At 39.6% G+C, this 25,863-nt stretch overlaps 4 protein-coding genes across 4 annotated transcripts in view; 2 read left to right on the top strand and 2 right to left on the bottom strand.

Annotated features, from left to right (window-relative positions):
• The window catches only part of LOC139621303 (collagen alpha-1(XXV) chain), a 142,694-nt gene extending 137,496 nt beyond the window's left edge, over positions 1 to 5,198 (top strand). Inside the window, exons 37-38 of the mRNA XM_071477651.1 lie at positions 909 to 947; positions 1,938 to 5,198. Of these exons, the coding sequence (XP_071333752.1) occupies positions 909 to 947; positions 1,938 to 1,964 (66 nt within the window). The 3' untranslated portion in view covers positions 1,965 to 5,198. The remainder of the gene's footprint in view (positions 1 to 908; positions 948 to 1,937) is intronic.
• A 1,146-nt stretch (positions 5,199 to 6,344) lies between these two features.
• On the top strand, positions 6,345 to 16,920 carry etnppl (ethanolamine-phosphate phospho-lyase). The gene is made up of 13 exons (XM_071477647.1): positions 6,345 to 6,538; positions 6,923 to 7,041; positions 7,517 to 7,676; positions 9,146 to 9,220; positions 9,457 to 9,550; positions 11,384 to 11,500; positions 12,420 to 12,502; positions 12,904 to 13,129; positions 13,739 to 13,893; positions 14,401 to 14,490; positions 15,820 to 15,950; positions 16,135 to 16,205; positions 16,418 to 16,920. Exons 1-13 carry the CDS (start codon positions 6,480 to 6,482, stop codon positions 16,517 to 16,519), a joined length of 1,482 nt encoding a protein of 493 aa, XP_071333748.1. The 5' UTR covers positions 6,345 to 6,479; the 3' UTR covers positions 16,520 to 16,920.
• Positions 16,921 to 19,003: 2,083 nt separating this feature from the next.
• Positions 19,004 to 20,794, bottom strand: ostc (oligosaccharyltransferase complex subunit). The gene is made up of 4 exons (XM_071477648.1): positions 20,567 to 20,794; positions 20,074 to 20,167; positions 19,749 to 19,946; positions 19,004 to 19,658 (listed from the first exon to the last, which is right to left on the bottom strand). Exons 1-4 carry the CDS (start codon positions 20,703 to 20,705, stop codon positions 19,640 to 19,642), a joined length of 450 nt encoding a protein of 149 aa, XP_071333749.1. The 5' UTR covers positions 20,706 to 20,794; the 3' UTR covers positions 19,004 to 19,639.
• Positions 20,795 to 22,532: 1,738 nt separating this feature from the next.
• rpl34 (ribosomal protein L34) lies at positions 22,533 to 25,310 on the bottom strand. Its single transcript, XM_071477649.1, has 5 exons — positions 25,242 to 25,310; positions 24,718 to 24,789; positions 24,495 to 24,594; positions 22,871 to 22,974; positions 22,533 to 22,662 (listed from the first exon to the last, which is right to left on the bottom strand). Exons 2-5 carry the CDS (start codon positions 24,780 to 24,782, stop codon positions 22,578 to 22,580), a joined length of 354 nt encoding a protein of 117 aa, XP_071333750.1. The 5' UTR covers positions 24,783 to 24,789; positions 25,242 to 25,310; the 3' UTR covers positions 22,533 to 22,577.
• Positions 25,311 to 25,863: the final 553 nt, after the last annotated feature.

Genomic DNA, 25,863 nt, shown 5'->3' with positions numbered 1-25,863 from the left:
GTTACATTAAGATAACCAGCTGCTTTTGTTTTAGTGTCCCCAGATCATATTATTTTGTCCCAGCTCACTGAAACTCAACTGTGGGGCCACTAAAACAAAATCAACCTACAGAATCAACATGTTTTGCCATGCATGAGATATACTCTGCTGTGTATTGCGTGCATGAATCACATGTCATTTTATACAAGTTCATCGTAACATTCACAAATACAGACAAAAATGACAAGTAAACAAGTCATATGCATTAATCGTGCAGACACACAAACCAGCACAGTCATATTCACAATTTTATATCTCCTGAAGGGTATTGTGACTAAAGTCCTGTTTCTAATATCTTTCATGGATCCAAATTCCCATTTCCACAGAAAGTCGTAGAAAGTTGGTGCAGTTCGCTCCCTAAACTGCTACATTTAACTAAACACAAGACATCTCAGTTAAACAGCTCAGTTAATGTAATAGGAGGAGTCAGCAGTTCCACATGTAATTGGTAATTTTGAGGACTTCAATGCCCAGAAATCCTATATAGTTAAACCTTTGTGACAGCACAGACTGCTCATGTACCGCCTGCAACTGCATTACGACTATAAAAGAAAGAGTATGATTAACATGAATGAGTCCAGCTTTCTTTTGAAAAACACCTTGTTCATTAATGTTTTGATTTGGCAGTTTGTGCAGGTGCAAAACTTCCCTGCCAGAACACAGTTCAGAGAAGTGCAGCAGCTATGATGTCTCAGTTATCTCCCACTTTGTGATTTGGGCTTATGTATAAAAACAAAGTGGCATTTCATATAAATACTAGGATACAATGCACCCAGGTGTGATCTATATGTATTATTAACAGCAAACCTTCCGTTCCTGTTACAGTCTTACAGTTGCTTTCCTCTTCCCTGCTCCTCTTCTCTAAACAGGGCCCAGATGGATTACCAATGCCTGGATGCTGGCAGAAGGTAAGACAATTAGAGGTTGTTTTTGAGTAATGTGACAAACTATAGTATGTGTGATCGGAAATGTATTCTTTCCCGCATAATGGAAATAAAAAATGCTCCTAATATTTTGTTCAGTCTGTGTCAGCTTTTTTTTTTTTCATGTGGGTTTCTGCTTCTCTGTTTGCATGGGTTTTTGGTTCTAATAAGTAGTAATAGTGTTTGAATCACTCATATTGTACAACTTAGTCATGACACAAAATGAAAACGCCTTCATCTTCATGTCAATCTCTCTCCTGTGTTTTTCTTGCAGTGATCACTCTAACCTGAAACGCATGGAGTTTGTAAATAATGCTTCTTTTATGGTATTTATAGTTTTTTTTTAATGGAAAAATAGTCTAAAAGAAAAGAAGTCTATGTGTACAACGCTACAAAAAGAGATAACCGTCCCAAGTTTCACGCCCTAAGCTGCTTCTACTCACATCGCCGTGTGGAAAAAAACGTGTGTGTCTGCTCTCTCACATCCACATCGTGGTGGAGTTCAGATCCTCGGCTGGCGGCAGAACTTGTCTCTTTAGTCTTTGCATGGCTCAGACTGGAGCGCCGCAGCCCGGCCAGATTCACAGGGGTGAAAGGAGACGTGGGAGGAGGAGGAGGAGGAAGTGAAAGAAGGGGATCTGGACTGGCTCTCTAACACCAAACGCTAGGTGTTTTGTGTTGTTTCGTCTCAACAAGCTCACCACCCATTCATGCAGCACCATTTTTTAGAAGACTAAAAGAAAAATCAAAAAAAGACTGTGCCAAACTGAACATTGCACCCCTGACCCCTGCAAAAGCATGAGTAGTGTACTGAAACTATATTTATATGTGTTGTACATACATGTCACTGTTTTGTGGTTGCGTCATAGCTTCTGCAGAAAAGAAGAACAACACTAACATAAAAAAAACAAAACAAAACAAAACAAACCCAGAGCTCTGGATTAGTAATTTTTGCTTTCCTTTAATCTTCCCAAGGGAGTCACGCCATGGCTGGTAGCCTGAAAATCCCCCGAAAGTAAAGCTGTTGGTTATTGTTGCTTTATTGTGGTGATGCCTGCAAGAGGGTATGATATCAGCAGGTTTTCACTGTTGCACTCGTGGCTCAGCATCATCAGTGTGGTGCCTCCAACAGCCACACGCGTCTCCAGACAAGGGAGAGAGGGGAGAACTTGGCGGGCTCACTGCACCGACAGGAAAACAAATCAGGCTCGCACGGATTTGAGATTGGACAGGCCTGCTCGGGACCCCCTCTGAGCAGGGGAATGGATTCTGCAGGAGAGTCGCTCACTGAGTCGCTCAGCTGGAGCATCTGCCTCTCCTGACAAGTAACGCTTCAGTGTCTACTGAGAGCGTCGACAGAATGCAATCATATATTTTTCTTTGTTTTATTTCTCTTTTTTTTTTTTTTTTTTTGCTCTCATTCTTAAACATTGTTGTATTTTGTGTATAATAGCCTTTGGTGCCTCAAGCTTTTATTCATTCCTTTATCAGAAATGTACAACTTTATATCATATTTTTAATTATTGGAATGGTGTTTATTTCAGGAGGGTTAAGCTTTGTTTGAGAGTATTGAAAAGACACACATTGCGCACTGTTTTTCACACAGACTTTTACAGGATGTTGACATAGCATGAGGTTAGAGCTTCACCCGAGCATACAGTGAGATTGCATCCGTCTTGACTGTACAGCCTCTGATCTAACTCGTGGTTTTAAAGGAGCTCATTGTCCAGCATCGTAACAAATGTGCTACTTGTTCATTCTGGACTTGTTGTATGGGATGTTGTTTGTACAGTGTTGTCACTTCACTGCATGTACACAATTTATTATTACTTATGGATTTCTTAAATATTGAAAACAAGCATTGTTTTAGAGGAGCTGGACGTCCAGCTTCGTTTCATGCAGGGTCCGGGGGTTCATTCAGCTCTAACAAAGCAGCAGTCAGATTTTGCTGAACACACAGTCACTGGTGTTTCAGATCAAAGCAGATTTTGTGGAGTAGAACCGTTTCAGTTGTGTTACACTTCTTATGTATTGTCTTAAACATATAGAAAACATAGTAATACAGTGCCAGAAAAGCTGAATTTATTAGACACAGTTGAGTCAATTTCCATTAATAACCCACAAGCTAACTGGTGGCCAGTTAAGTCACATTCCATATCAGATGGAGCAAAAATAAATTGAGCAGTAGATCAGAACTAGGTTTATTTTTTCCACCACAGTCTATTCATTTTTTCGTGTTACTTTTATTCGAATTGCCTTCTGACATAGTTGGTGCTATGCAAGGTGATTCTCACAGTTCTTTTCTCCAACGTTAGAGATTTGCATGAATGATTTACTGTAAGGGCAGATGTGTAAAAAAAGAAAAACCAACAGTTTGTTGTGATGTAGCAGCAACCACAGGTGGACTCGAGAAGACTTATTCCCATATGGTTTCTGTTTGATTGTACAGTTCATCTCATCATTATAAAGAATGGATGCACGTCTGTATAGATTATAATGGTGCTAACTGATAGTAGGTCAACAACAGCTCAGTTGATGTGCTCTACCAGTGGCAAGAACTACACAACAGGTTTCTTTATTGTTGTTGGGGTTTTATGTATGTAACAATTTAAAGTTTTTTTTGTGCATATATTTGTGTATTTGTTTCAAGTATTTTAAGTGGTACATTATTTATTTTTCTATAATTTCTTAAATGAAGGCATTTTGGTTCTAAACAGCATTCCTTTCATTTGTTTTGGCTTCTGATGTCAGTTTCTGCTGCGTCTCTGTTGATATGAAGGATTTTTGGATCATACCAAGGCATGTCATGGAAATGGTACAGTGTGAAGGAAGTTGGTCGTTTTACAAATTACAGTGTGTATTCGCTTCAGTTTATAGGCCTTACCATGGAATACATCTGCTTTTATTTAATTTAGTGTGTCAGGAAGCTAACTATGACAGCAAAGTACTGATGGCCTGAATGTTGACAGGCCCAGCCAATGCAACCGTGTTAAATATCACAGCTTTTTCTCATGCTTTCTCTTTTCTCTCTCTCTCTCTCTCTCTCTCTCTCTCTCTCTCTCTCTCTCCTCTTTGCATTGAATGTAGTTTGATATATGTATAGTGGATTATTAATGTACTGTTAAAATGTGTGCTCATTTGACAAGAAGTGCAATTTATACTTTGGTTAATGTGTGTAGCATCAAATGCAGCTGAAATATCACGTAACTGTGATCTCTATAGCTCCATTTGCTCAGTCATGCTACCCTGTATACCACTACCTGGAAAGATCATGTTTATTTACCAGAAGACAAAGAAACAAATACAAATGTGGACCTTTAATTAAGTCTCAATTTAGATTGGTTTATTTTTGCTTCAGAACTGTCCCTTCAACTCCTGTTTTAAAGTGTTATTTCCATTACTTAATATTTACTAAAGTTTTTTGCAAAGTGTTTTTTTTTTTGGTGTTTTTATTTTGTGTTTTGACATCCAGCCTTTGTTACAGTATTTGGTCTCACAAGGTGCTGTCTCTTTAGCATGTGCAGCTAATTTTTTTAAATTGTTTTCTTTTTTATTTGATTGATTTGTTTGTTTGTTTGATTGTTGTGTTTCCTTGTTAAAGTTTCAGATTTAGTTTTATTCTGCTATTAGCAGAAGTGCCAAAATATTTCAAACATTTACTTCCATATCAGTATTAGCAGTATTAGCTGGTGAGGTGCAACAATATGACTCACTGATATCCAGCATCTGTGCATTAGTCGTTGTTACAGAAATGCCCTGAGTCAAGTTTTAATTTGAAGAAACATAGCGCACACACATAAACCATACTTTACTCATAAAAACCTTTCAGAATAAAAGTATTGATTTAGATTAATTGACTGAGTGCTCAGTATTTCTCTGCATTTTGTTGACAGACAACACTGGTCTCCTATAAGTACTGGTCTCTCACACTTCTATACCCTCCAGTGCACTGCAGCCTTACTGAAAGAATAATATCGCCACATACTCTAAAAAATAAAACACAGTCTTGGTACTGAAGCGAAAATGCGAAGCATTTATGGCATTTTTTAGTAACAACAGTATTTTTTTGGGTTGTGGTATTTGTTCATTTTGTGTTCTGAATTTGTGTTACTCATTTTTTACCCACTTGATTGACATTTCTTTGAAGACCCTCGTGGGTTCACACACTACTATATTTCATGATGACATTTCATATGACTGTACTGTTGGAGCCAAATAAACACAGTCTTTCAAATACATCACACAATAGACTTGCCTTTATTGGTAATTATCAGTGCCCCACTCTGTGACTTACCTTTGTACACATAAAGCTGTATTTTGAAGAAAACACAAGTAGCCTCTTGCAGAAAATACTTTTATAATGTAGGCTGTTTGAATATATTAACAAACATTAACATGACCAAAAAACAATTAAACAGAAATACAGTTGACAAGATATAGTACAGACTTTCATACAACAATAGCGGACTTAGATGAAGCATTAGCTTATTGGTGGAATTAATCTTTCATGTAGGCGACCTGATGTGTATAATATACAATACTGAAATAAGTATTCTGATCCTTCTGCATTTAGAATGCGACTTGAGTTGTAAGTAAAATTATCAGCATGAATAAAAGTACTTGATGCAGAAAAATTACCTCTGTCAATGTTATGTTATATGATTGGATTATTCTTATTAATGCATTAACATCTATGCAGCATTTTAGTATTGCAGCTGATTTTAACTATATAGCCACCTTATTACCTTTTTAGCTATATAGTACTGTACTGTTTATTTATTTGGCTATATAATAGTTTGTCAAATTTTCTGTCAAATAAATGCGGGAGAGTACAGGTGGTGTGTGAAGTAAGAGGAACAGTATCTGCCCCTGAAAACGAGAGGAGCATGAGACGGAAAGACTGAAGTAAAGTCCTGGTGCTACGAGCCGCCGCCGGAGTGAATGGACCTCAACTGTCAAAGTTCACAAACAGCTGCAGGACAGATGTTGAAGCGACCTGCAGCCACACGTGACTGTCCTCGAGCCACCTGCACGCTGTCACAGCAGGAGAGCACTGCAGGAGCGTGTGTGTGCACTTGTACTTGCTACATAGTAAGAACCAAAAAAAAGTATTTAACTAACAAAGTGGGGACATTTTAGGAAAGTGAGGACATTTTGGCCGGTCCTCACTTTTTGGCCGGTCCTCACTTTTTGAGACCCCTTCAAATCGCATTTTGAGGGTTAAGACTTGGTTTTAGAGTTCTGGTTAGAATTAGGTTTAGGTTAAGGTTTGGGTCAGGGTTGGGGTTAGGCACTCAGGTGTGATGGTTAAGGTTAGGGTAAGGGGCTAGGGAATGCATTATGTCAATGAGTGTCCTCACAAAGATAGAAGTACAAGTGTGTGTGTGTGTGTGTGTGTGTGTGTGTATGTGTGTGTGTGCGTGCGTGCGTGCGTCTCGAGAGCGCGCGCGACTATAAAGGCGCCTCGCTCCTGCTCGCGCCCCTGCGGCTCGCGTGGACCTGCCGCGGGACAGCAGCATGTCCGTGGAGAGTCTGGAGAAGAGGAGGACGCTCGCCCTGAGGAAGAGGCACGTCGGGTAAGTGCGCTGCCGCGTCGCGGCTGAGGGCTTCGGATCGTGGCGTCTCCGCAAGCCTGTGAGCTGCTGGAGCCTGGAAACAGATGCCGGTCCTGCAGCTGTGTGAACGTCTCTTCGAGTCATCGAATAGTTTGAACTTTTTGTACAGACAACAAACCAAATATTATTTACACTGTGTTTGTTTTTTTATTAGTAAATATATCTGTAGCTAAGCAGCTAATTCACTCGTTTTTACTTGACATACTTTGACATTATTTTTATCATTTTTTTTTGCATTGTCCTGTATGTGATTATATATATTATATTTATTTATGGTTTTATTACCCCAATGCAACGAGAAGGGCACACTTTGTACAAATGCCAGTATTCATTTTGGCTCCTCAGGCCTTCCTGTAAGATTTTCTTCAGCCATGACCCTATCAAGATTGTGCAAGCCAAAGGCCAGTACATGTATGATGAAAAAGGGCAGCGCTACCTGGACTGCATCAACAATGTGGCTCATGGTAAACACACATATGTATGCACACTAACACACATGAAATATGCAGCACATCGGGTTTCTTCACCTCCACCAAAACTGTAAAAACTTCAGAACATGAGAGACTCGTTTTCTTTTCCATGTAGGTGCACTGCCATTCAAATGTCGAATCTAGAGGTGTGGAGGACTGGTTTCCACCAGAATGATTTGACAAATAGATCTGCATGACAAAGCTGTCATATAATGTGCACCTAATTTAGAATGACTAAAGCTGCATGTCCTGCAGACAGAGGCAGCAGAGTAAAACAGAATGCCACCAGGTCACCCAGTTTGATTTTAGCATATGGCCTCCAGTTATGTGCCTTTAATATCTGTTATCATGGTATATTTTCTTTTAACCTCAAATTAAAGTCAGAATATATAATGACCCTTTTTTTTTTTTTTGTCTGGACCATGAGGACCAGTTCTAATCCTGTGTGCATCCTTTCTTCCTTCCTCAGTGGGCCACTGTCACCCTGATGTGGTGAAGGCAGGAGCTCAGCAGATGGAACAACTTAACACCAACTCACGTTTCTTGCATGACAACCTAGTGCTCTATGCCCAGAGGCTGCAGGCCACACTGCCTGATAAGCTGTCAGTGTGCTACTTTGTCAACTCCGGGTAGGTCTGCATTTTGTGGCACCGCTCAAACAACAAAAACAACATGAAGGAAGTTTCACCAGACTTGTTTTTTTTTTTGGGTGTGGATCAGTGAGGGTTTGTGAGGGCACAGTAAAGATAGTGAAAGAGTAACTGGAGGCTAATTAGCCTTTTGATTCACGTCTCATATCTGCTGAACTGTAGCCTGAGGTGGACTCTCCACATGAGGACTACCCACAAGAGGAGCAATTAAGGTTGCTCTGAAGCACAATAGGTTGTAAGATAAAGGGGTATAGTCCAAACATGTATGGCTGTCAGGCTTACTGTGGTCAAGGAAAAACAAGTGACATTTAAAGATAGAAAATACAGCTGTTGCAGTCTTCTGCTCATATGGATTTTAAAGTCTGATATGGAGGCAAAATGAGGAACCTTGGCAGGCATCCCTGAACGTCCCACATCAGTTCGTCTCTAGACCTCCAAACAAAAGAACTGTAACATAATGTAATGCATGTTCAGCATTCTTCATTTTGACACAGACGTCCAGTCATCCAACCAGTCCAGTCTGGCGTGGTTACTTATTGACACCACTTGCTGCAGTTCTGCAGTGTGAACAGGAATTATCTGGTCTAGGGTAATAATGTTATTCATAATGACCCATATACACTCAATACCAGACAGTATTTATCAGTCACAGGGAAATAAATGCTTTGATAGAAGTTATAAACCTGACAACACAAAGCAAAGGTTTTCACAAGATCTGTACAACGGTACAAAAGTGCACCAGCACTTCCAAAATCTTGTGGAAAGCCTCACCAGAAGAGTGGAAGCTGTTAAAGCAGTATAGTAATGCCCACAGTTTGGGGTGACATATTAAACAAACACATACTGGTGTAATGTTTGTATGCCATCATACATTTGGCCTTGTAGCGTAGGAAAAAGTATCAGCTGGGACAAACAAGTGAGTCATTTCTAACCCCCGCTCAAACAGTTTGAAAGCTAAACCAACCCTTTACCAATGTGCCCTGGCAAATGGGATGTATATGATGCTTTCACACGCAAGTTGCCAGTTACAGTGTTTTGCAATGTGATTCAATTTTCAATGTGCAAAACTGGTACTTAATATACCAGAAGTAGACTTTGCACTTTAAATTACAAGTTATGATACAATAATACACAATTGGGACAAAAAGAGCAGAACATTTTAATCATTTTAATATTAATCAGCTGAAGTTTGGATACCCTCAGCTCCTGTAGAGTCCACAGAGATTGGCATATTTTGAGAATAAAGTGAACAAGGCCTGAAATTGCAGAAATGTAATCTTGAATAAATAAGCTTTTAACTCAGTATTAATCAATAGGTGTTAACTCATGTGCCTTTATAAAGTAAAACATGAAACTGTGTCTGACGTACAAGTGATATCCACGGCTTCACCTGTGTGTTTTGTGGTGACTGAGTAACTCAGAATAACCCTTGCTCCTTTGAACTTCAGCTCTGAGGCCAACGACCTGGCCCTGCGACTAGCATGGCAGTACAGTGGCCACAAAGACGTCATCACGTTGGAGAAGTAAGTGCTGCAGACCGGTCGTTGTTCAAAAACACCTGGTGCCGTGCCAGACAAGCAAAATGAAAGTGTATAAATGAAAATGAGAGGTGAAGGTCCTGAAAGTGGTTTTCTATGTTACAGTTGTAGCTGTGTCACCATGTATCCATGTTTTAGTAGTATTTTTAATAGTCTGCATGTTACTGTAATTGAGAGGACTCACTGGTGTGGTGCATGACCTGTCTTTTCTTTGTTTGCAGTGCGTACCACGGCCACGTCTCATCGCTCATTGACATCAGTCCCTATAAGTTCCACCAGCTGTCAGATGCTGAGCAGAATCCATTTGTCCATGTGGTGAGTGCTTTTTCTCTCCCTGTCTGCCCGTCTGCACACTATTAAAACACCATGACTCAACTTGCTCTACTGGCCTTTGGCAGGCTACTGAGTCTTCACACCTTGCACGCACGTGGACACAAGAGTGTCTGTGTGGATACAAATGGAGAGACAGAGGCATGAAATACAAGTGCTTTTCTAACGACAGGTTCAACAGGGCTAGAGGTAACCAAAGTGCTTTTGGAGGGAGGCATTTTACTGTTGGTGTCAGAGGGAAAGGTTTTAGCTTCCACATGAAAGCACTTTCTTAATCACAGAGGACAGAGATAGGAATGGCGAGACACCAGAAAGGCAGGTTATTATTAACCAGCCTAATCCTACAGTGGTGTGGAAAGGAGCATGTCAAAAAAAAAATTTTTTTGTTAAAAAATGTAAAGCACACAACAACCTGCACAGTCTGTGCAGTTCTACCTAAACAGTAACTTATGAATGAGATAGAACAAGATGTTTATGTCCTGGATGCACACCAAATGTGCTCCTACGTGCTGCCAAAGAATCAACAATGACCTGGATTCTTGCTCTACTTTTCCATCACCTTTGTTGAATCCGTAGCATTACAGTTCATAAAACGTGGGCTATGTATGGGAGCGTAGAGTTCGTAATTTTAGAGCATTTAGCCAACAGGAAAGCTTGAGTAAAGGATGCAATTGAGACGTATTATGGGAATTGTTGAATTCAGGGTTTCTGAAGTTTGACTCATACTAGGAGCTAAAAGTCAGGACATCTCTGCCTCTGATTCACTGATTTTGACCTTTTTTGTTTTTAAAACTCTGGCTCACACGTCCCTCAATTTTTTGTAAGTACAATAGTAAATTATTGGACTAATTTTTCCTCCTAAAAATATTTCAAAAGGTCATTTGAGAAAGAAACTCTGATGAAACTCTGGAATGAACAAAAACCTGTGTCAGGAGAAGCCAAAAAAGCCTTCACTGCATTGTATGTGTGATTCTGTGAATTCGACCCAGTTCCTTCATATCATTGGTGTAGTTTGACATGGCAACCTGAGGAATACCCAGCTCTAGTGTTACATGCCAGAGGCGGGGCAGTTCGCCAGTGTGCATATTTTATTCATGATTGTAGACACTAAGGAATCAAGCTGTGGTTAAGATGTTGCTCACTGAGGTCTCTGCTCAGCCCTTCACAAAAAGAAATATATACATTTCTCGCTCTCATACAAAACAGCTGTATCTGTTCACATAAATCTCCAGATGTTCACAACCCTGGGTGGACAGGTGTGGCCAAATGTTTCAACATGCGGCGGACAGCTCACTTATGAGTTCTGTTACATTCATACTCGATTCATTTCATCGAAAAGCACGTGAGAACAATCAAATACAGTGAGGTCCAAAAGGCTGGTAACATTTTGCGTGTCAGATCAAAGATTGTTTAATTTCGTAGAACACTCTACAAGTCTCTACAAACTCATTTTTATCCTGTTTTTGGGAAAGTTTTGCATGTTCAAATCAAAATGAGCATGAAAAATATAAAGTATTACCAAGGATGTACATTTAGCGAGAATTGAACTTTACTTTATCATACTGTGTAAAGCCACAGCAAATATGAAATTTTGAAATGGAACAAATTCTAATTCTAATGACTTATTTTGTTGTTCCATTCCAGCTGCGATTAGCTCATGCATTGCATTTTTGAGTGCATCAAAACTGCTGTTAAATATTAATAATGTTTTTTATGTTATTTTTCATTGGGAATGCACTGCACACTATAGAATTAGGATGCAGCCTTGGTCTGTGAATCAGCTTTCGTAATCATCTCAACTTCTTGTCTCCTGAACAGGCTCCGAGCCCAGATGTGTACAGAGGCAAATACAGGGCAGACCATCCTGATCCTGCAACAGCATATGCAGATGAAGTCAAAGATATAATAGACAAAGTCCATGAGAAAGGAGGCAAGGTACAGTTTGTGTCTAATAGTCTAATAATGTTGTGTTTTCAGATGTCAACCTAATGTTTCAGCATTAACCTCAGGAATGTGTTTAACATTTGATTTTTAAGGGTCATTCATTTTCTTTCCTAGGAAGAGACCCTGGATAACAAAAAGTCTTATACACTGTTATAAAACTGGTATGCTAATGTGTTAGTGTGTGCATAGGATTGAGATTTCTACCATAACACAGTTTGTGTTGATTCGATTAATATCCCCAAACTGTGGTGTGGTCCTTAAAGTGCTTTTCAGCCAAGAAAAAAAAAACTTGATTTAAAGATTTTAAATGGTAGTTTCCTCGTACCCCCATTTTTTTTTAAAATTTCAATTACAGGTGCTCATTTCATTTTCCACCTTTCCCTTTCCCCCCCTTTTCTCTCCTCTTTCATTTTTTCTCACAATTCTCAGGTTCAGGCAAAGGACTGTGGCTTTTAGGGTCAAACCCCAGATCACAAGAACATGTGTAGGGGACTCTCTGTGTGCAAACTTGTCGGCCTTAAATCCAATGTTTAAAAGCACAACCTGAGGGTATGTCCATGCATCCAGCGGTGAGAGGGACGTGTTGTCAGCCCAGAAATTATGCAGAATACAGGAAGCAGTTTGTGATGGATGTTTGTGCAGATATGCTTCTACAGGAGGAAATCAACATTTAAAAAAGGAGTACAGTAACACATGGAGAGATACATGTATGTTATTATATATTGCACCCTGCTGATCTTATAAAATATATAACTGTGTACTGCCAAGTGAATGCACTGCCAAGAAATGTTCATTTTTCACCACAGTGACCTACAGTTGCACAAGTCAAAGATGCCAGGACTCCTCCTCTTCTCCAGTTTATCAGTCTGGCTTCAGATTGATAGACCTGATGTGTTTTTCTCTCACACAGATTGCTGCTTTTATTGCTGAGTCATTGCAGAGTTGTGGTGGGCAGGTCATTCCCCCCGTGGGCTACTTCCAGCAAGTAGCAGAGTACGTACCCAACAGACTGCAGAGATTCAGTCATGTTCATAATTAGTGCCCTGTGTTTTTTTTTTTGTTTTTGTTTTTTTTTTGTTTTTTTCACAGTTCAGAATCAGCTTGCAAACACAAATTCTGGACAGATGTCATTCTGAATGGATTAACTGACTGCTAAGTGTGTTAAACATGTGCATGATTTTACATAGAACAAAAAATCCCTGAAGAAATGAACAGAAGTCACACTCAAAAAGACCAATTCTAGCAGCACCAGAATGCATTTGATGATTAATGTATTCAAAGTAAGATAAGATGGCCGTTGCCATTGCTTCAGTATAGACAGACTTGTACATTTTTTTTTATGATTATAGTGTTTACCAGACTGGGTACGTGAATACTTTTCTGCTCCTCCACAGACATGTCCGTAAGGCAGGGGGCGTTTTCATCGCCGATGAGGTCCAAGTGGGCTTTGGCCGTGTTGGCACCAACTTCTGGGCCTTCCAGCTTCAGGGAGAGGACTTTGTGCCTGACATTGTCACTATGGGGAAGCCCATTGGCAACGGTCACCCCTTGTCATGTGTGGTGACGACCAGAGAGGTGGCAGAGGCCTTCATGTCATCTGGAATGGAGTATTTCAATACAGTAAGAGTACTAAACTAGAATCTATAAGTTTTTTTTTTTTTAATTATTTAAGAGAATCTTATTATTTTATTGGCAAACAAAAGGCAGACTACAGAGGACACATTATATGATCTTTGCTGTCTGTCCCAAGGTGACCAGAAATGGCACTGACCTGACCTCATCCTTGACGTAGCGTTCCAGTCCATATTTGCAAAGCGTATCGACACATCTGTGCTCCACATTATGCAGAAAAAAACATTCTGTTCAAGCCAGATTTTTTTTCATTGACAGCCCCAGATTACAGTTATTTCCTGTGAAATAAAAAAATAAGACTTCTCTCTTGTCATATTGAATGATGTTGCAGTCAGGATCTTTTCCAGTCACACAAAATACGGTAGTTGAGTTGAATGTGTTGGAGGAATTATTTGTCTTTTATCAGTTCAACACAAAAAACCCTGCGCTGACTCTATGATAATGGATGTTTGAGATATATTTAATATATCAAACTGCTTTTTGGGGCTGTTCTCAGTATATATAATCTCCTGGTCTTCCAGCAGCAGATTTCCTCAGAGGTGTGACCCTAACCTTGGTGTAATCTTTCCTCTCTGTGTGGGGTTTTAAATTTCTCAGTTTGGCGGTAACCCAGTGTCGTGTGCCATCGGGCTGGCCGTGCTGGACGTGATTGTGAAAGAGGATCTCCAGGGTAATGCACTGCGTGTGGGGCGATACCTGACCAATCTGCTGGAGAAGCAGAAAGAGAGGCATCCACTGGTCGGAGATATCAGGTAGGTAAAGATGCAGACTCACACGCACTCAGGTACAGCATGAGCAACAGCTGATGCATGTCGCATGTCCTGTAACGCTGATCCAGAACACTGCTGATTTTTTCTGAACAGTTTTTAATACCGGAATATTTGTAAGTCATGTTCCTGTACACCGTGGGCCGACATGTAATTCAGTAACTTGACAGTATTTCTGGCTTCAGCTGCTCCTCCTGTGAGGCATTGCACTGCACTCCCCAGTGATTGTCAGTTAAACATTGTGGACGCTTCTGCAACATATTTACCTTGGACTCACAGCTGCGATTTTAACTTAACAATCGTGAAACCTGTCACTTTTGTAAAGGTAAATATTACATTGATAGAGTGGTGGATTTTAACATAAAAGACTCATCATGTTCCAGATGATTTATCCTGATGTCAGATGACTTCCTGTGCAAGTGTATCATTTCCCAGACTAGGATTTTTTTGTGGTGCAGAAATCACTAAACCAAATGTTGTCACATCATGCAGGGGTTGTGGCCTCTTTGTTGGGTTGGAGCTCGTGAAGGACAGGTTGAAGCTCACTCCTGCTACAGCAGAGGCTCAAGAAGTCATATATAAGTAAGTGTAAGTGTGAGAAAGAGCTCAGATTAAAGTTGGATGTCATACTAGTGACCCAAAATACCACATTATGCAGCATTTTCACCAAAAACTGTCACTTTACTGCACATCAAAACACACTTTCTTCCCTGTCCCAAAGTTAGCCTACGCTTTTTATTTGACCCATTTCCAAATTTTTCAGCTTCATCGATTTTAATTTCAACTTGATCTGTTCACAATTATATCATGATTGTATCTCGTTTTCACCAAAAAGAGGCTTTTGCTCAGAATCATCCTCTGTCCTCTGTGGTGAAAACTTGAATTATACTTCCTGTTATCTTTTGCTACAAACAGACGACATCCCAAACACAAAGTTCCACCAGTGTTCCTTACGATAGCTTTGAAGAACACTAATCTCATCTCTCACAGACAGCTTATCAGCCCAGAGATAGTAAAAACTGCATCACATGCAGTTTACAGTGTGATATATGAGAGTGAGAGCTCATATATATATATATATATATATATATATATATATATATATATATATATATATATATATATATATATATATATATAATATGTAATGGCTTGTGATATTTCATTTACACAAGCCATTTCATATGCAGCCTTTGAAATCGATGTGCTGCGTATTATGTCATTTGTAATTATTATCATGACCTCAAACAATCCGAGTTGAACTTTATAATTAAACGCTTGCTCTTTGTGGGAACTGTTGGGTTTATTCTGTAACAAAGTAAGGTCTTGACCTTACCCTGTAAAGTGCCTTGAGATAATGTATATTATGATTTGGCGCTATACAAATAAAATTGAATTGAATTGAATTGAATTACTAATTGATCAGTTCTTCTGGTCTGATTTTCATGAAATCACAACCGTGTAATGCCTGCAGTCTCTTGCATTATGCATTTATACATTATTAAAAAAAAACTAATTACCTCAAGATTTTATGGAATTCTGTAGGAACACAACTCCCATCTTAGTGTGACGGGTAACGCTGATTTATCAATGTCTGACAATGTCAGTATCAACTCAAAAAAATTAATGTTCCAAATTAAACTTTTTTTCACAAGATATTTTGTTACAGCAGGAAAAGCACAGGTGGAATCAGTAGCACTTATTAAGGCTGCATCCGCTCTGGCGTGCCCGCTGCTGTGCTGTCATGGCTCGCTGGACAGAACAGACCCATCCTTCGTGTTATTAGCTCCACCTGTGCTTTTCCTGCTATGACACAACATCTGCTGGGAAAAGGCATTTAAGGTTACTCGGCTACCTTATTTAAACTTGCAAATAGCTACAGAATGCAAAATAATTCATATTTTGTTCCAGGCTGAAGGAACAGTACATCCTTCTTAGTGCTGACGGGCCTCATCGCAATGTGCTCAAATTTAAACCCCCCATGTGCTTCACTACGGAAGACGCTGACCTGGTGGTGGAGAAAATCGACCACATTCTCACGGGTACTTATCATTTTCCCGTTCGTTTTTTTTTTTTTTTTTTTTCTGTGTGGTGTTGTCTAGGCTGGTGCTGCTGAACATTTCGTCATCTTTCTGGCATGTGCATTATTTCAAAAGATTGAGGTGTGTAATCGTAGCCTACTGTAACTGAAAGAGATCTCAGTCATGTTATTGTGTCTGTTTGCAGAACTTGAGGAAGCATTAGGCTTGAAGTTGTCCAACACAGTGAATCCAGAGAATGAATGCAGTAAAAGAAAAGTAAGTGTCGAAACATTCTCTTTCTTTCCTGTCCCAAAGGTTGCCTACGCTTTTTTTTTTCGATCAAAACATCATGTGTTATCACATCTTTGCAGACAGAACATAAGTGGTGTTTTTCTACAAAACATTCAAAGGAGCTCTCAAAATTTTCCACATTTTTCAGCGTCATTGATTTTAATTTCAACTTTATCTGTTCACGATTGTATCTCAAGGTGCCGACTGATGAAAATGGACACCAGTATCACAGTGGTTTAACACACAGCAGAGGAAGCAGTCAAGGAGTTCCTCAACAAACCAAACGCCTCAAGACATAAAGCTTCTTGTGAACTGAACAATTACATAGTTAAAGAACTGATAACAGACATCATAAATTTTGGAGGTAACACAAAAAAGTGCCTTAGCAGTTAATGATGATGATGATGATGATTATAATAATAATAATGTACCGTATGTCTATGAGATTGCAATGTCTCCTCTGGTGTTATTTTTAATTACACAAAGGAATGAAGCCATCTATTGAGCATAGCACGTCTAATATAGTTTTACTTTAGTGCAAAAACCTTAATTGTGGAAATTATCATGCTATGTGACGTGTATTTGTATGTATTTTTATTTTGGTTTTTGCCAACATTCACTTGTCTATGATTATCAGGGAATCGTGATTTTAATAAATCAAAATGTGTATATGTATATAAAACACATGGTGGTGTCTCAATGTGTCTCAACACTGATTGCTGTTTTTAAAAGTCTGGAATCCCTGTATATACATTACACTTTTAGTGGTGAATCAATCTCACTGTATTCAATAAAATACTGTATGTTATACTTCATTGATCCAAAGGGGAGCTTTAACCCTGAGGATCAGCTTGAATCAAGTGCATGTGGAACAAACTTGAAAGTGAAAACTGGCCATTCTGAGTATAGGCCTACGGCATGTCTTATTCTGTCTGCCTCAACCAAACATGGACATTGTTTGACAAGTCTGCGATTATTTACCAAAGTTCCCATGTTCTTTATTAACAGGGATTGGACGTGGGTCCCAAAGCTGAGTTTATTACTTGTATGTTAGTGCTCAGACAGAAACAGGCCCCTTCCCTGCTGCCCAGAGAAAAATAAATGTGATACAGTTCATCTTTAGGGTTCCTAAAAGATGAAGGAGTTCCTCAGTCTCAGGAGACTCAGAGTTGGCTAAAGTCTCAGGCTATTGTCCATGATGTGGAGAGGAGCTGACAAGAGGCACTCAACACATACAGTGGGGAGGAAATGCCACCCCACCATGCGAGCAGGCAGCCCAGAGCAAAGCTGAAAACATCCCAAAACACCCAATATTTTATTTGGATAATTTTGTCTCCCAGGTTATTTTCCTTTTTTTTCATTGAGGGTTTGTTCTTACATGAAAAATAAAGGAAGAATAAAGGAAATGGAATACCCTGGAGACAATCTCAAGAGCCTCTGATAGCAATATGTTGAATTAATGATTATTTTCCACTGCAGAAGAGAAGTGCACCTGTGGCACAGCCTCAGTAATGATGAATAGCAGTAGTATTAGACTTTGTCAAACAAAAATTAAATGTATATGCTATTTCGGCTCCATACAGTCTGTGGATTTAAATGTGTACTTTGAAAGGAATGTTATGGACTTGCATGCATCAATGGACTTAATGTATTTGAGGCCTGCAGATACTACACTTTATAATGGCTTCACTGATGGCTGTGTAATATTTCTTTTTCTATATTACTACATCTATATGATGCTATTCACTCACTTCAATTTCCTGTTAGCTTTCTGCATTGCTTAACCCTCAGTTTTTGTGATAAGTTGTGTTTGTGGCACTCCTGCTGAAAAGTATTTGGGTGTACAGCTATAAACTGCATTTCCCATGTCTACTTGAATGGCAGAACGCAGGTGCACAACCACTGGGATTTCCTTTTTGCTTTAATGAGGGTTTAGTGGCCATATTTGGACGTAAACATACAGACTTATTTTTTCTCATACTGGTCTGTTTGGCCCTCAGGAACCATCGCACTGTCATGAGTGGGAGGAACTTTACAGAAGGAATGAGTAATGTCTTCCTTTCAAGCAGTATGTAAAAGTGCCTTGGATGATTTGTAACATTATCTGGAAACTGACCATAATAATAATTCCCAGAGCCTTATCTTATTATGGTATTGAGCTATTTTATATTGTTTTTTATGTGCATCTCAACACAGCTGGAAAACTAAGACTTATCATTCCCTCCCTCCTTGAGAATGCAGGTTTAAGAGGTGCCATGTCCCATTACCTTTTGTCACCAGATGGTATTTTAGCAGATTTAGTATCTTACATTATATGTAATGGTGTGTACTACATGCAGTACTGAGCTGAACCACTGTTCAGTGGACGATAATTTAAAATCAAATCTGCAGACTAGAAAAGCCAAATAATTTCTAATGTGAACTTTGAACAACCCTAAAATCCCTGGCTCAAACTTAAAACACAATACTCATAAGAACCCACTAACTTTTGTACTCAGGACAGAGAACCATGAATAACTGAGATTCTGAGGCTCTCATTAATATCCAATGTTGTCTTGTTGGTGGACTTGGTGGATCAACGACACCACCTCCTGGACAGCAAAATACATTGCTTGTGTGGAATCCACATTTCCGATATTGCAAATGCAGAGGCCATAGAACAGATTAACTATATCCCCAACAACAGCTGGGGTCGTGGTACTCTTTGCCCAGTTTTGTTCTTGTTACATGTATGACCTGCAGTAGAAATGAATGCTGATAAATATACATATGACTACAAAGAGCTCTGAAAAGGAAGATTTATTTCACAACCTCATACAAAAACTGTGGCAGGTTCAACAGGCTTCTTAACAAAAACATACACCCCCCCCCCCTTACATGATTCACACAGTGCTAATTGTGATATCAAAGTAATGGCTCCATCCCAACAGTGTCCAATAACTTCCTTTCCTTTTTCTTCTCCGGTGTCCAAGACATATCTCACCGGCTGCAAAGTACTTGTAGCTTCTCTCACTGAAGAGAAAATTACATACAAAGTCCAGGTTGAGTATACTGCTAAAAGCTGACTTTTTGCATGGTTTTCCTGGTTTTGTCAAGGAAAAACATGAGAAAATTGGTAATGATGATGTGCCAGTACCAGGGGTCCATGTGCCACGGTCTGCTAAAGAGACAAAGCACCTGTTGCACTAATTTGTTTGGAACACTGGAGAGAAGAGGAGGAAAGATAGTCATTGAATACTAATGGACACAACCAGTTTGAGACTGTCAGTGCAACCGGGTTTAATTTCTTCAAGGCCAGTGCTTTCAGTCATTACTGGTTGTTGATTATAATTTTACCATAATTTTGTATGAAATCCAGATGGGCACCCATATAATCTCATCTGTCCGTCCAATTCTGTTCAAGTGTGCTGTCTGTGTCTTTAGCCCATGAGGTATCCTCTGAAAAGACAGAAGACAAATGTAAACACAGTGACAATTTTCTAAGACAAAGTGGTAACTGAATGACAAAGATTTTATGTTCAGACTTACGGCAGCTTCATGCGCATGAAGACTCTGGCCATGAAGAAGCTGAGGAGGACGCTGACAAAACCGATGAAGAGCAACAGGAAGCGGTTGAGCTTGGGGATGTTTGGTGCGTTAGAGCGGTCCAGGATTATAAAGCCAAGACCTCCCATTGTGAAGAGGAAACTGGAGGCCAGTCCTTCCATAATGTACTGACCATTTACCCTGGAAAACAAATGAGGCTGCATGACCTATGCTTTTCTTGTACATCCCATGTTGCTTTATCACTTCTACAGTTTAAGCATGTTGATATTTTAGCTTGCTTAATCCCATGGTGTCATGATTGTCATACCTGTATGCCAGAAAGGCAACTGGCCGCTGGTGTCCATGCTCATCAGTCATTGAACCAACACTTGGTGGCTCTACAATAACATCGTAGATGATACCTAAAGTGTAAACAAAATAATTAGTGTATGAACAAATAAACTACAACACAACTTCCAACTGCACTCCCCGGGAGTTCACTGAATGAAAATGTTTTAACACAACAGAACTACTAAACCTGCTTAGGGAATTGATCTTAACTAAAACTTATAGACAATATTCACTTTTGCGTATCAAGCAAAGATGATTTCAGTTAGTGTCTGCTACTAGCTTAGCCGAAAAGTTAGCCTCCCCTCTCCTACATTTACGTGCAAGCTCATTTGCAAACACAACCACAATATACAGTATGTGACATTATTTCAACAGCACATAAAAGAGCACTGGCATTAAATGATATACTGCTAAATTTTGCTCATAGACCAGCTAGCCGTCTGACACGTTAGCTTAGCAGATTCATTTACCTCCTGTGATGAGAAAGTAGGACACAATCACGACCGCATACACAGTCATAGCCGACGGCATATGCAGCCATGACGGTTTCTTCAGCTTTATATTTGGACATTCAAGCACAGAAAATGGTATGCTATATAAAGTCTCCATGGTTTGAGGAATCTTTTTCCTATCAACCCCGTACAGCTGCAGCCGCTGGCTGAGATCCGTCTGCGCAGCGACTTCGTTGACGTGTCCCGGAAGTACATGTTTTTGTTTTTTTTTGTTTGTTTTTTTCCCCCCTAACGTACCAGTTCTACAAACGGTTTTATTCAAACATTTTTATTTAAAGATTTTAATTTGGAGTTCCATTTAAAGCAAACTATTTCTCTCATATTTAGCCTAACTTTAAAGTTAATGTTTTAATTTTCAGTTTCGGTCCTGAGACTTGGTATGGTCGAACCTGACGCAATATTAAAGAGACAGTAATCACGACTATTAAGCCTGGATGTATTACATGGATGTATTATAACATGTAATGTATAATAAAAGTAAAAGCTGCTTTTTACATCGCGGACGTTCGCTGAGCGTTCCCGGGGGAACCTTCGCGGAACGTTCCTCAAACGTTCCCGGGGAACCTTCGCTGAACGTTCGCCGCGGAACGTTCCCCAAACGTTCCCTGGGGAACATTCGCGGAACGTTCCCCTAACGTTCGCCGCGGAACGTTCCCCAAACGTTCCCGGGGAACCTTCGCTGAACGTTCGCCGCGGAACGTTCCCCAAACGTTTCCGGGGGAACGTTACCGGGTGGGAACCTTCAGAGTATACCAACGAGAATAATCAGTTGCAGTTTGTGGATTTAAATGAATGCTCTCCATCAAGTTATGTTCACTTCTCAGTTTCAACCAGCGCTTCAAACACTTTAGATGCCACAGAAAAAAAAAAACCTCATGACTATAAATTGTGAACCGTTCTGATTTATCTCAGGGCACAGTTACACATTTGCTCACACTTGCCTTTGCCTTTTATTTCTAAAAATAAAAGTAAAATAAAAATTGGGCTTCTCCAAAAATGTACAATATCTTGTTCTCATCCTGACGACGCTAGCAGTAACCTAGCAACCATCCTCGTTCCCGAGACACAGCACGACCGCGGATAGAGTGACGTCACTCAGAGAAAAAAAAAACTTTTCTGCGCTTTGAAAAACTTTTACAAAGATTAAAACCCCATGGCTTAAAAATAAACATTAGATAGATTGATAATTGATAATTCCCATTCCTCCACCCAGCTCGGCGCAAACCGGTCCTGTACTTTTTGCGTACTGCTGCTGACAAACACACACATGGGTGGAAACATAAACTCCTTCACTGAGATAATTAAGTGACCTCGGTTACCTTGTAACTTCAGTCTTCACTTTCTTTTCATTATGGCACTGCAGTTTTTTATGACCACCACATTGTTATGCTCCCAGTTTTACCCAGTTTCATGAATTTTGACTCAGTCCAGTGTAATGGATGTAAATGTCTCATTTCACTGCAGATAGGCCTATTATTTGTCTGTAAAGTTAAAGCAGCCTCTGATCTTCAGCTGCTTAATGAACATCTGACATTTATAACATTTATCCTGCCTTCATGTTGTGTTCTCCCCAGGCTGCTGAGTTTCAGTGAGTAGTTTATCCTATTGCAAATCACTGCATAAAATTATGTGTTATAGGATGGTGCATCAAAGAACCACACTTTAGAAGTCCCCATTACAAAAAAAAAAGCTAATGGTAGCAATCCTTTATGAATTTAATGCGATTCAAAAGCTATATTGTGTTTGCCCTAATGTACAGCTGAATTCAAAGAGTGAGATGATCATTTTGTTACAAACCTACCTACCAACTTGTAGTTTTGGCATTTGTTCAACATATCTGCAATAATCCCAATTTATGTTGTGCAGGACTTTCTGTCCCTCCCCCAGTCATGTACGCCAAGGCATCACAAATCACAGCAGGAAATGTATTTGTTTGTCATTTTTTATTGTGGCAATACAAATACACATTTTACTTAGATTTCTGGCTCTGTGCCTGTGCCTTGAGCACCTTGACGACGATCTTCTGCTCCTCAATCAAGAAAGCACGCTTGATCCTGAGAATAAAAGCAAAAGACAATTTAGACAAAGTGCATTAGCCATTCAAAACTTGCATCAACATCATCCATGACTCAATTTTATTCCCTCTTCTGTCTTTTTAATTTGAAATTAAAATAACTCTTCTTCTCACTTTCGTCAAGGAAAACATTAGCATTATTTGAATTTCTCAGCGAGGGTCAGGAGATGAAGGGAAATGCTTCTTACCTGTCACGCACACACTTGGCGCACATGGAGCCTCCGTAGGCCCTGCTGACGTGCTTCTTGGTCTTGGAGAGCCTCATCAGAACCTGAGGTCTAACAGCCCTAATCTGTAAATCAAAGAACACAGCCATGATGAGAACAGAGAAATGTTGTTCCACAAATGTTCCCACCAGTCAAGCAATTTGATAGTCTGCTATGCATACTGTAAAAAGACAGAAAAAAAACAAACAAACTTGGATTGCAGGCTCCTCAATATGAAGGAGAACTGACATATTTCTAACATGCTACTCTGTGCTTGTGTGCAGTGATCACATAGTAATAATCTGTGGAAGCATCCTGGAGAATGTAGATTTAAGCATGCTGCCCTGCCACTGAAAGGAGGCAGGCCAAAAATATGCACCAGTTTTTTTTTTATACAACCATGGCAACGATGTAACATCCATATGACATTTCATACAATTAAGGATGTAACTTCCGTTGCACCACACCGATAAACTTATGTTGGTGCATATACACACTGAACATTTTTTTTAAGTGAAAATTTGAAATGTCTTACTTTGGTGGCATTTTTGCGTTCAGGTATAAAAATCTACCGTGCAACTTAGGGTTTTTCAAAATGGACTTTAATTTCTCATTCTCCCTATATTCTGATTGGACAAGGCAAGGCTTATGCACAAATACTACAAGATAATAAAACTTCATTTTGAGGTGTGAGAACTTGTTCATTAGATTAATTAACAGTTCTCCACTAATCTTCAATTCTGGCCTCAGACCTTCCTTTAGAGCAAAGAGTTTTTCATATGCTAGTTTTTGACAAGAGTGCAAAATACCACATCTGGGTTCCTTCAGCCCCTAGATTTACTTTTTGCAATTAATGTTGCATCTCTTGTGTACCTTTAAATACCAATATCCAAACAAATTCCTCTTATATACTCACATTTAGTAGGTATACATAACTTGAGTTTACAAAAACTCTTGACAGTCCTGGCAAAATGACTGTTTCTATCAAGAACATGTGAACTAGCATTACAACTGGCATTATCATCATTCTCTACAATGATAGATCACAAATGGCCACGATATTAGCAAAGCATGAAGTAGCATCTTAAGATTACTTGGGCTGCTTTGAGTCCCATAGCAGCACAAAAAAAAAACTGAAAAGATGCAGTGCAAAGTTCCCCACTGTGGGATTAATAACTATATCTTAATCCTTATCAACAGAGCATCATTAGACACCACACAGAATCCTTCTACACATGTGGAGGCTTTTGTCTTTAATGTCGTTTGGAGGGTTAAACTCATGCAAATAAAAGCTAAATGGCGACGAATCAGGCGCCATGTGAAAAAGACTAACAGCCCTTGTATATTTTTAGTTAATACTGATACATCTATTTTACATTTTGCTGACAATGAATAACATCTTTCCAGATAAATTACAGGGACTGGGTAGAGACTGGAGCAGAAATTCAAGCAGGAGCCAGTGTTTCTTACAGATGCCAATATTTAAACAGAACACAGAAGAGCCACACAGACATCAAAAACATGCACCAACGCTATAGAGGCCTCACATATACACCACACTGGGCAAAGTAAGGGCCCTTCATCAAAACACAACAACTGTACTTACTCCACGCAGTCTTCCTGGGCAGATGCCACATGCTGACTTGGGGGCTTTGCCAACCTTCTTGGTGTACAGGTACACGATACGGTTACCAGGCGTCCGGGACCTGCGGGACAGGGCGGGAAACACCATATAATGTGATGATTACACACCTGGGCGAGACTTAAAACTTGCAGTGATGCTTCCAGCCTGGTGGCAGTATGTCAGTCGCTGAAGAAAGCTCACTTACAGTCTGGTTTTGTTGGAGGCGGTGTTGTAGGACAACCTACGACGGTAAGTCAGGCGCTGCACCATCTTGAAGCTGCAAAAAGACGAAAGACTTTATTAATTTACAACATGATGCTAGGATGCTAACTCTGATAGCCATGCTACCCATGTTGGCGACACTGACTAGCTTCAGTGTAACTAATCAAAACATTGGCCGAATTCAGTTGACAGACCGTCTTTACTTAGGAGAAACATTTTCTACAACTTAACTAAATTGGAAAACACCAACTATCAACGTAGTTGTAAGCTGCGGCCATTTTACCCGTCAGTTCAGCATTTAGACCCCGGCCTTTTAGGGACCAGGGGACGGCATGTAAAAAATGTCCCACAAAACCCACCAACCACTCAAATTATCACATCAGTGGACGTAAATAGTTGTTATTAGTAGTTACTTTGCTTTAAATTTGCCACATTTGCTTTTACAACATAGGATTGTAGTGGATTATTAAACCATAATGTATCGGAGGAAAGCAGGAGCCGCCATACCTGCTGTCGCCGTAACCGGAAGAGGAAGGAGCCAGGCGGATGACAAAGGTTAAAGTTCCTCCATGCCGGCTCCTGCCTACTCTGCCCCTGCTGGTGTTTGGATCTACTACACACCGATGCTGTGGTAAGGACAAGCTATTATCTATGCGGTATGTTATGGTCACATTCATGAAATGCTCTTTAAATCACCAAGGCCATAAACTTCCTTTTATGTTGAACTGAGAATTTCCTTGCCAGGATTTCAACAAATTAAACTAAGACCACTGATTAACAAAAAAATAAAACTGAATAAGATGGCGCATACCTAATCAAGAATTACCATAATCTCTTTGAGAAAAAAATGAAAATATAGTAGCCTAAATATGTCCAACATGAAATGAAACTACTTCAAAATTTTCCAAAATACAATTTCACTTCATTTAAAATGTCGTGTGTTTATTACAGTCAAGATCAAGATCAAGTCAAGGCCCAGTCACATCCACTGTGATTCAACTGTTTTGAAAATGATAAAAAATTAAAATGCCAATTGGACCTTAACCACATGTTACTCTTTTAACCACTCTTTTTTTTTTTCTTAAAGAATAAAAAAAAATCTTTGGTTTTTCTACCACAATCTTCTGGT

This window comes from Trachinotus anak, unplaced genomic scaffold, assembly GCF_046630095.1.
Source record: "Trachinotus anak isolate AG129_WGS33_773 ecotype Australia unplaced genomic scaffold, CSIRO_AGI_Tana_v1 ptg000005l, whole genome shotgun sequence".
NCBI classification, from domain to species: Eukaryota; Metazoa; Chordata; class Actinopteri; order Carangiformes; family Carangidae; genus Trachinotus; species Trachinotus anak.
This window is presented reverse-complemented; position numbering and strand designations above follow the sequence as displayed.

Coding starts and splice junctions, on each gene's coding strand:
- etnppl (XM_071477647.1), top strand. CDS start 6,480: ATGTCCGTGGAGAGTCTGGAGAAGAGGAGGACGCTCGCCCTGAGGAAG. Junction 7,677..9,145: donor TGCTACTTTGTCAACTCCGG/GTAGGTCTGCAT, acceptor TTTGAACTTCAG/CTCTGAGGCCAACGACCTGG. Junction 13,894..14,400: donor CCACTGGTCGGAGATATCAG/GTAGGTAAAGAT, acceptor CACATCATGCAG/GGGTTGTGGCCTCTTTGTTG.
- ostc (XM_071477648.1), bottom strand. CDS start 20,705: ATGGAGACTTTATATAGCATACCATTTTCTGTGCTTGAATGTCCAAAT. Junction 20,168..20,566: donor CTACTTTCTCATCACAGGAG/GTAAATGAATCT, acceptor TTTACACTTTAG/GTATCATCTACGATGTTATT. Junction 19,947..20,073: donor GTTGCCTTTCTGGCATACAG/GTATGACAATCA, acceptor TTTGTTTTCCAG/GGTAAATGGTCAGTACATTA.
- rpl34 (XM_071477649.1), bottom strand. CDS start 24,782: ATGGTGCAGCGCCTGACTTACCGTCGTAGGTTGTCCTACAACACCGCC. Junction 22,975..24,494: donor GCCCAGGAAGACTGCGTGGA/GTAAGTACAGTT, acceptor TTTGATTTACAG/ATTAGGGCTGTTAGACCTCA. Junction 22,663..22,870: donor GCCAAGTGTGTGCGTGACAG/GTAAGAAGCATT, acceptor TTTTATTCTCAG/GATCAAGCGTGCTTTCTTGA.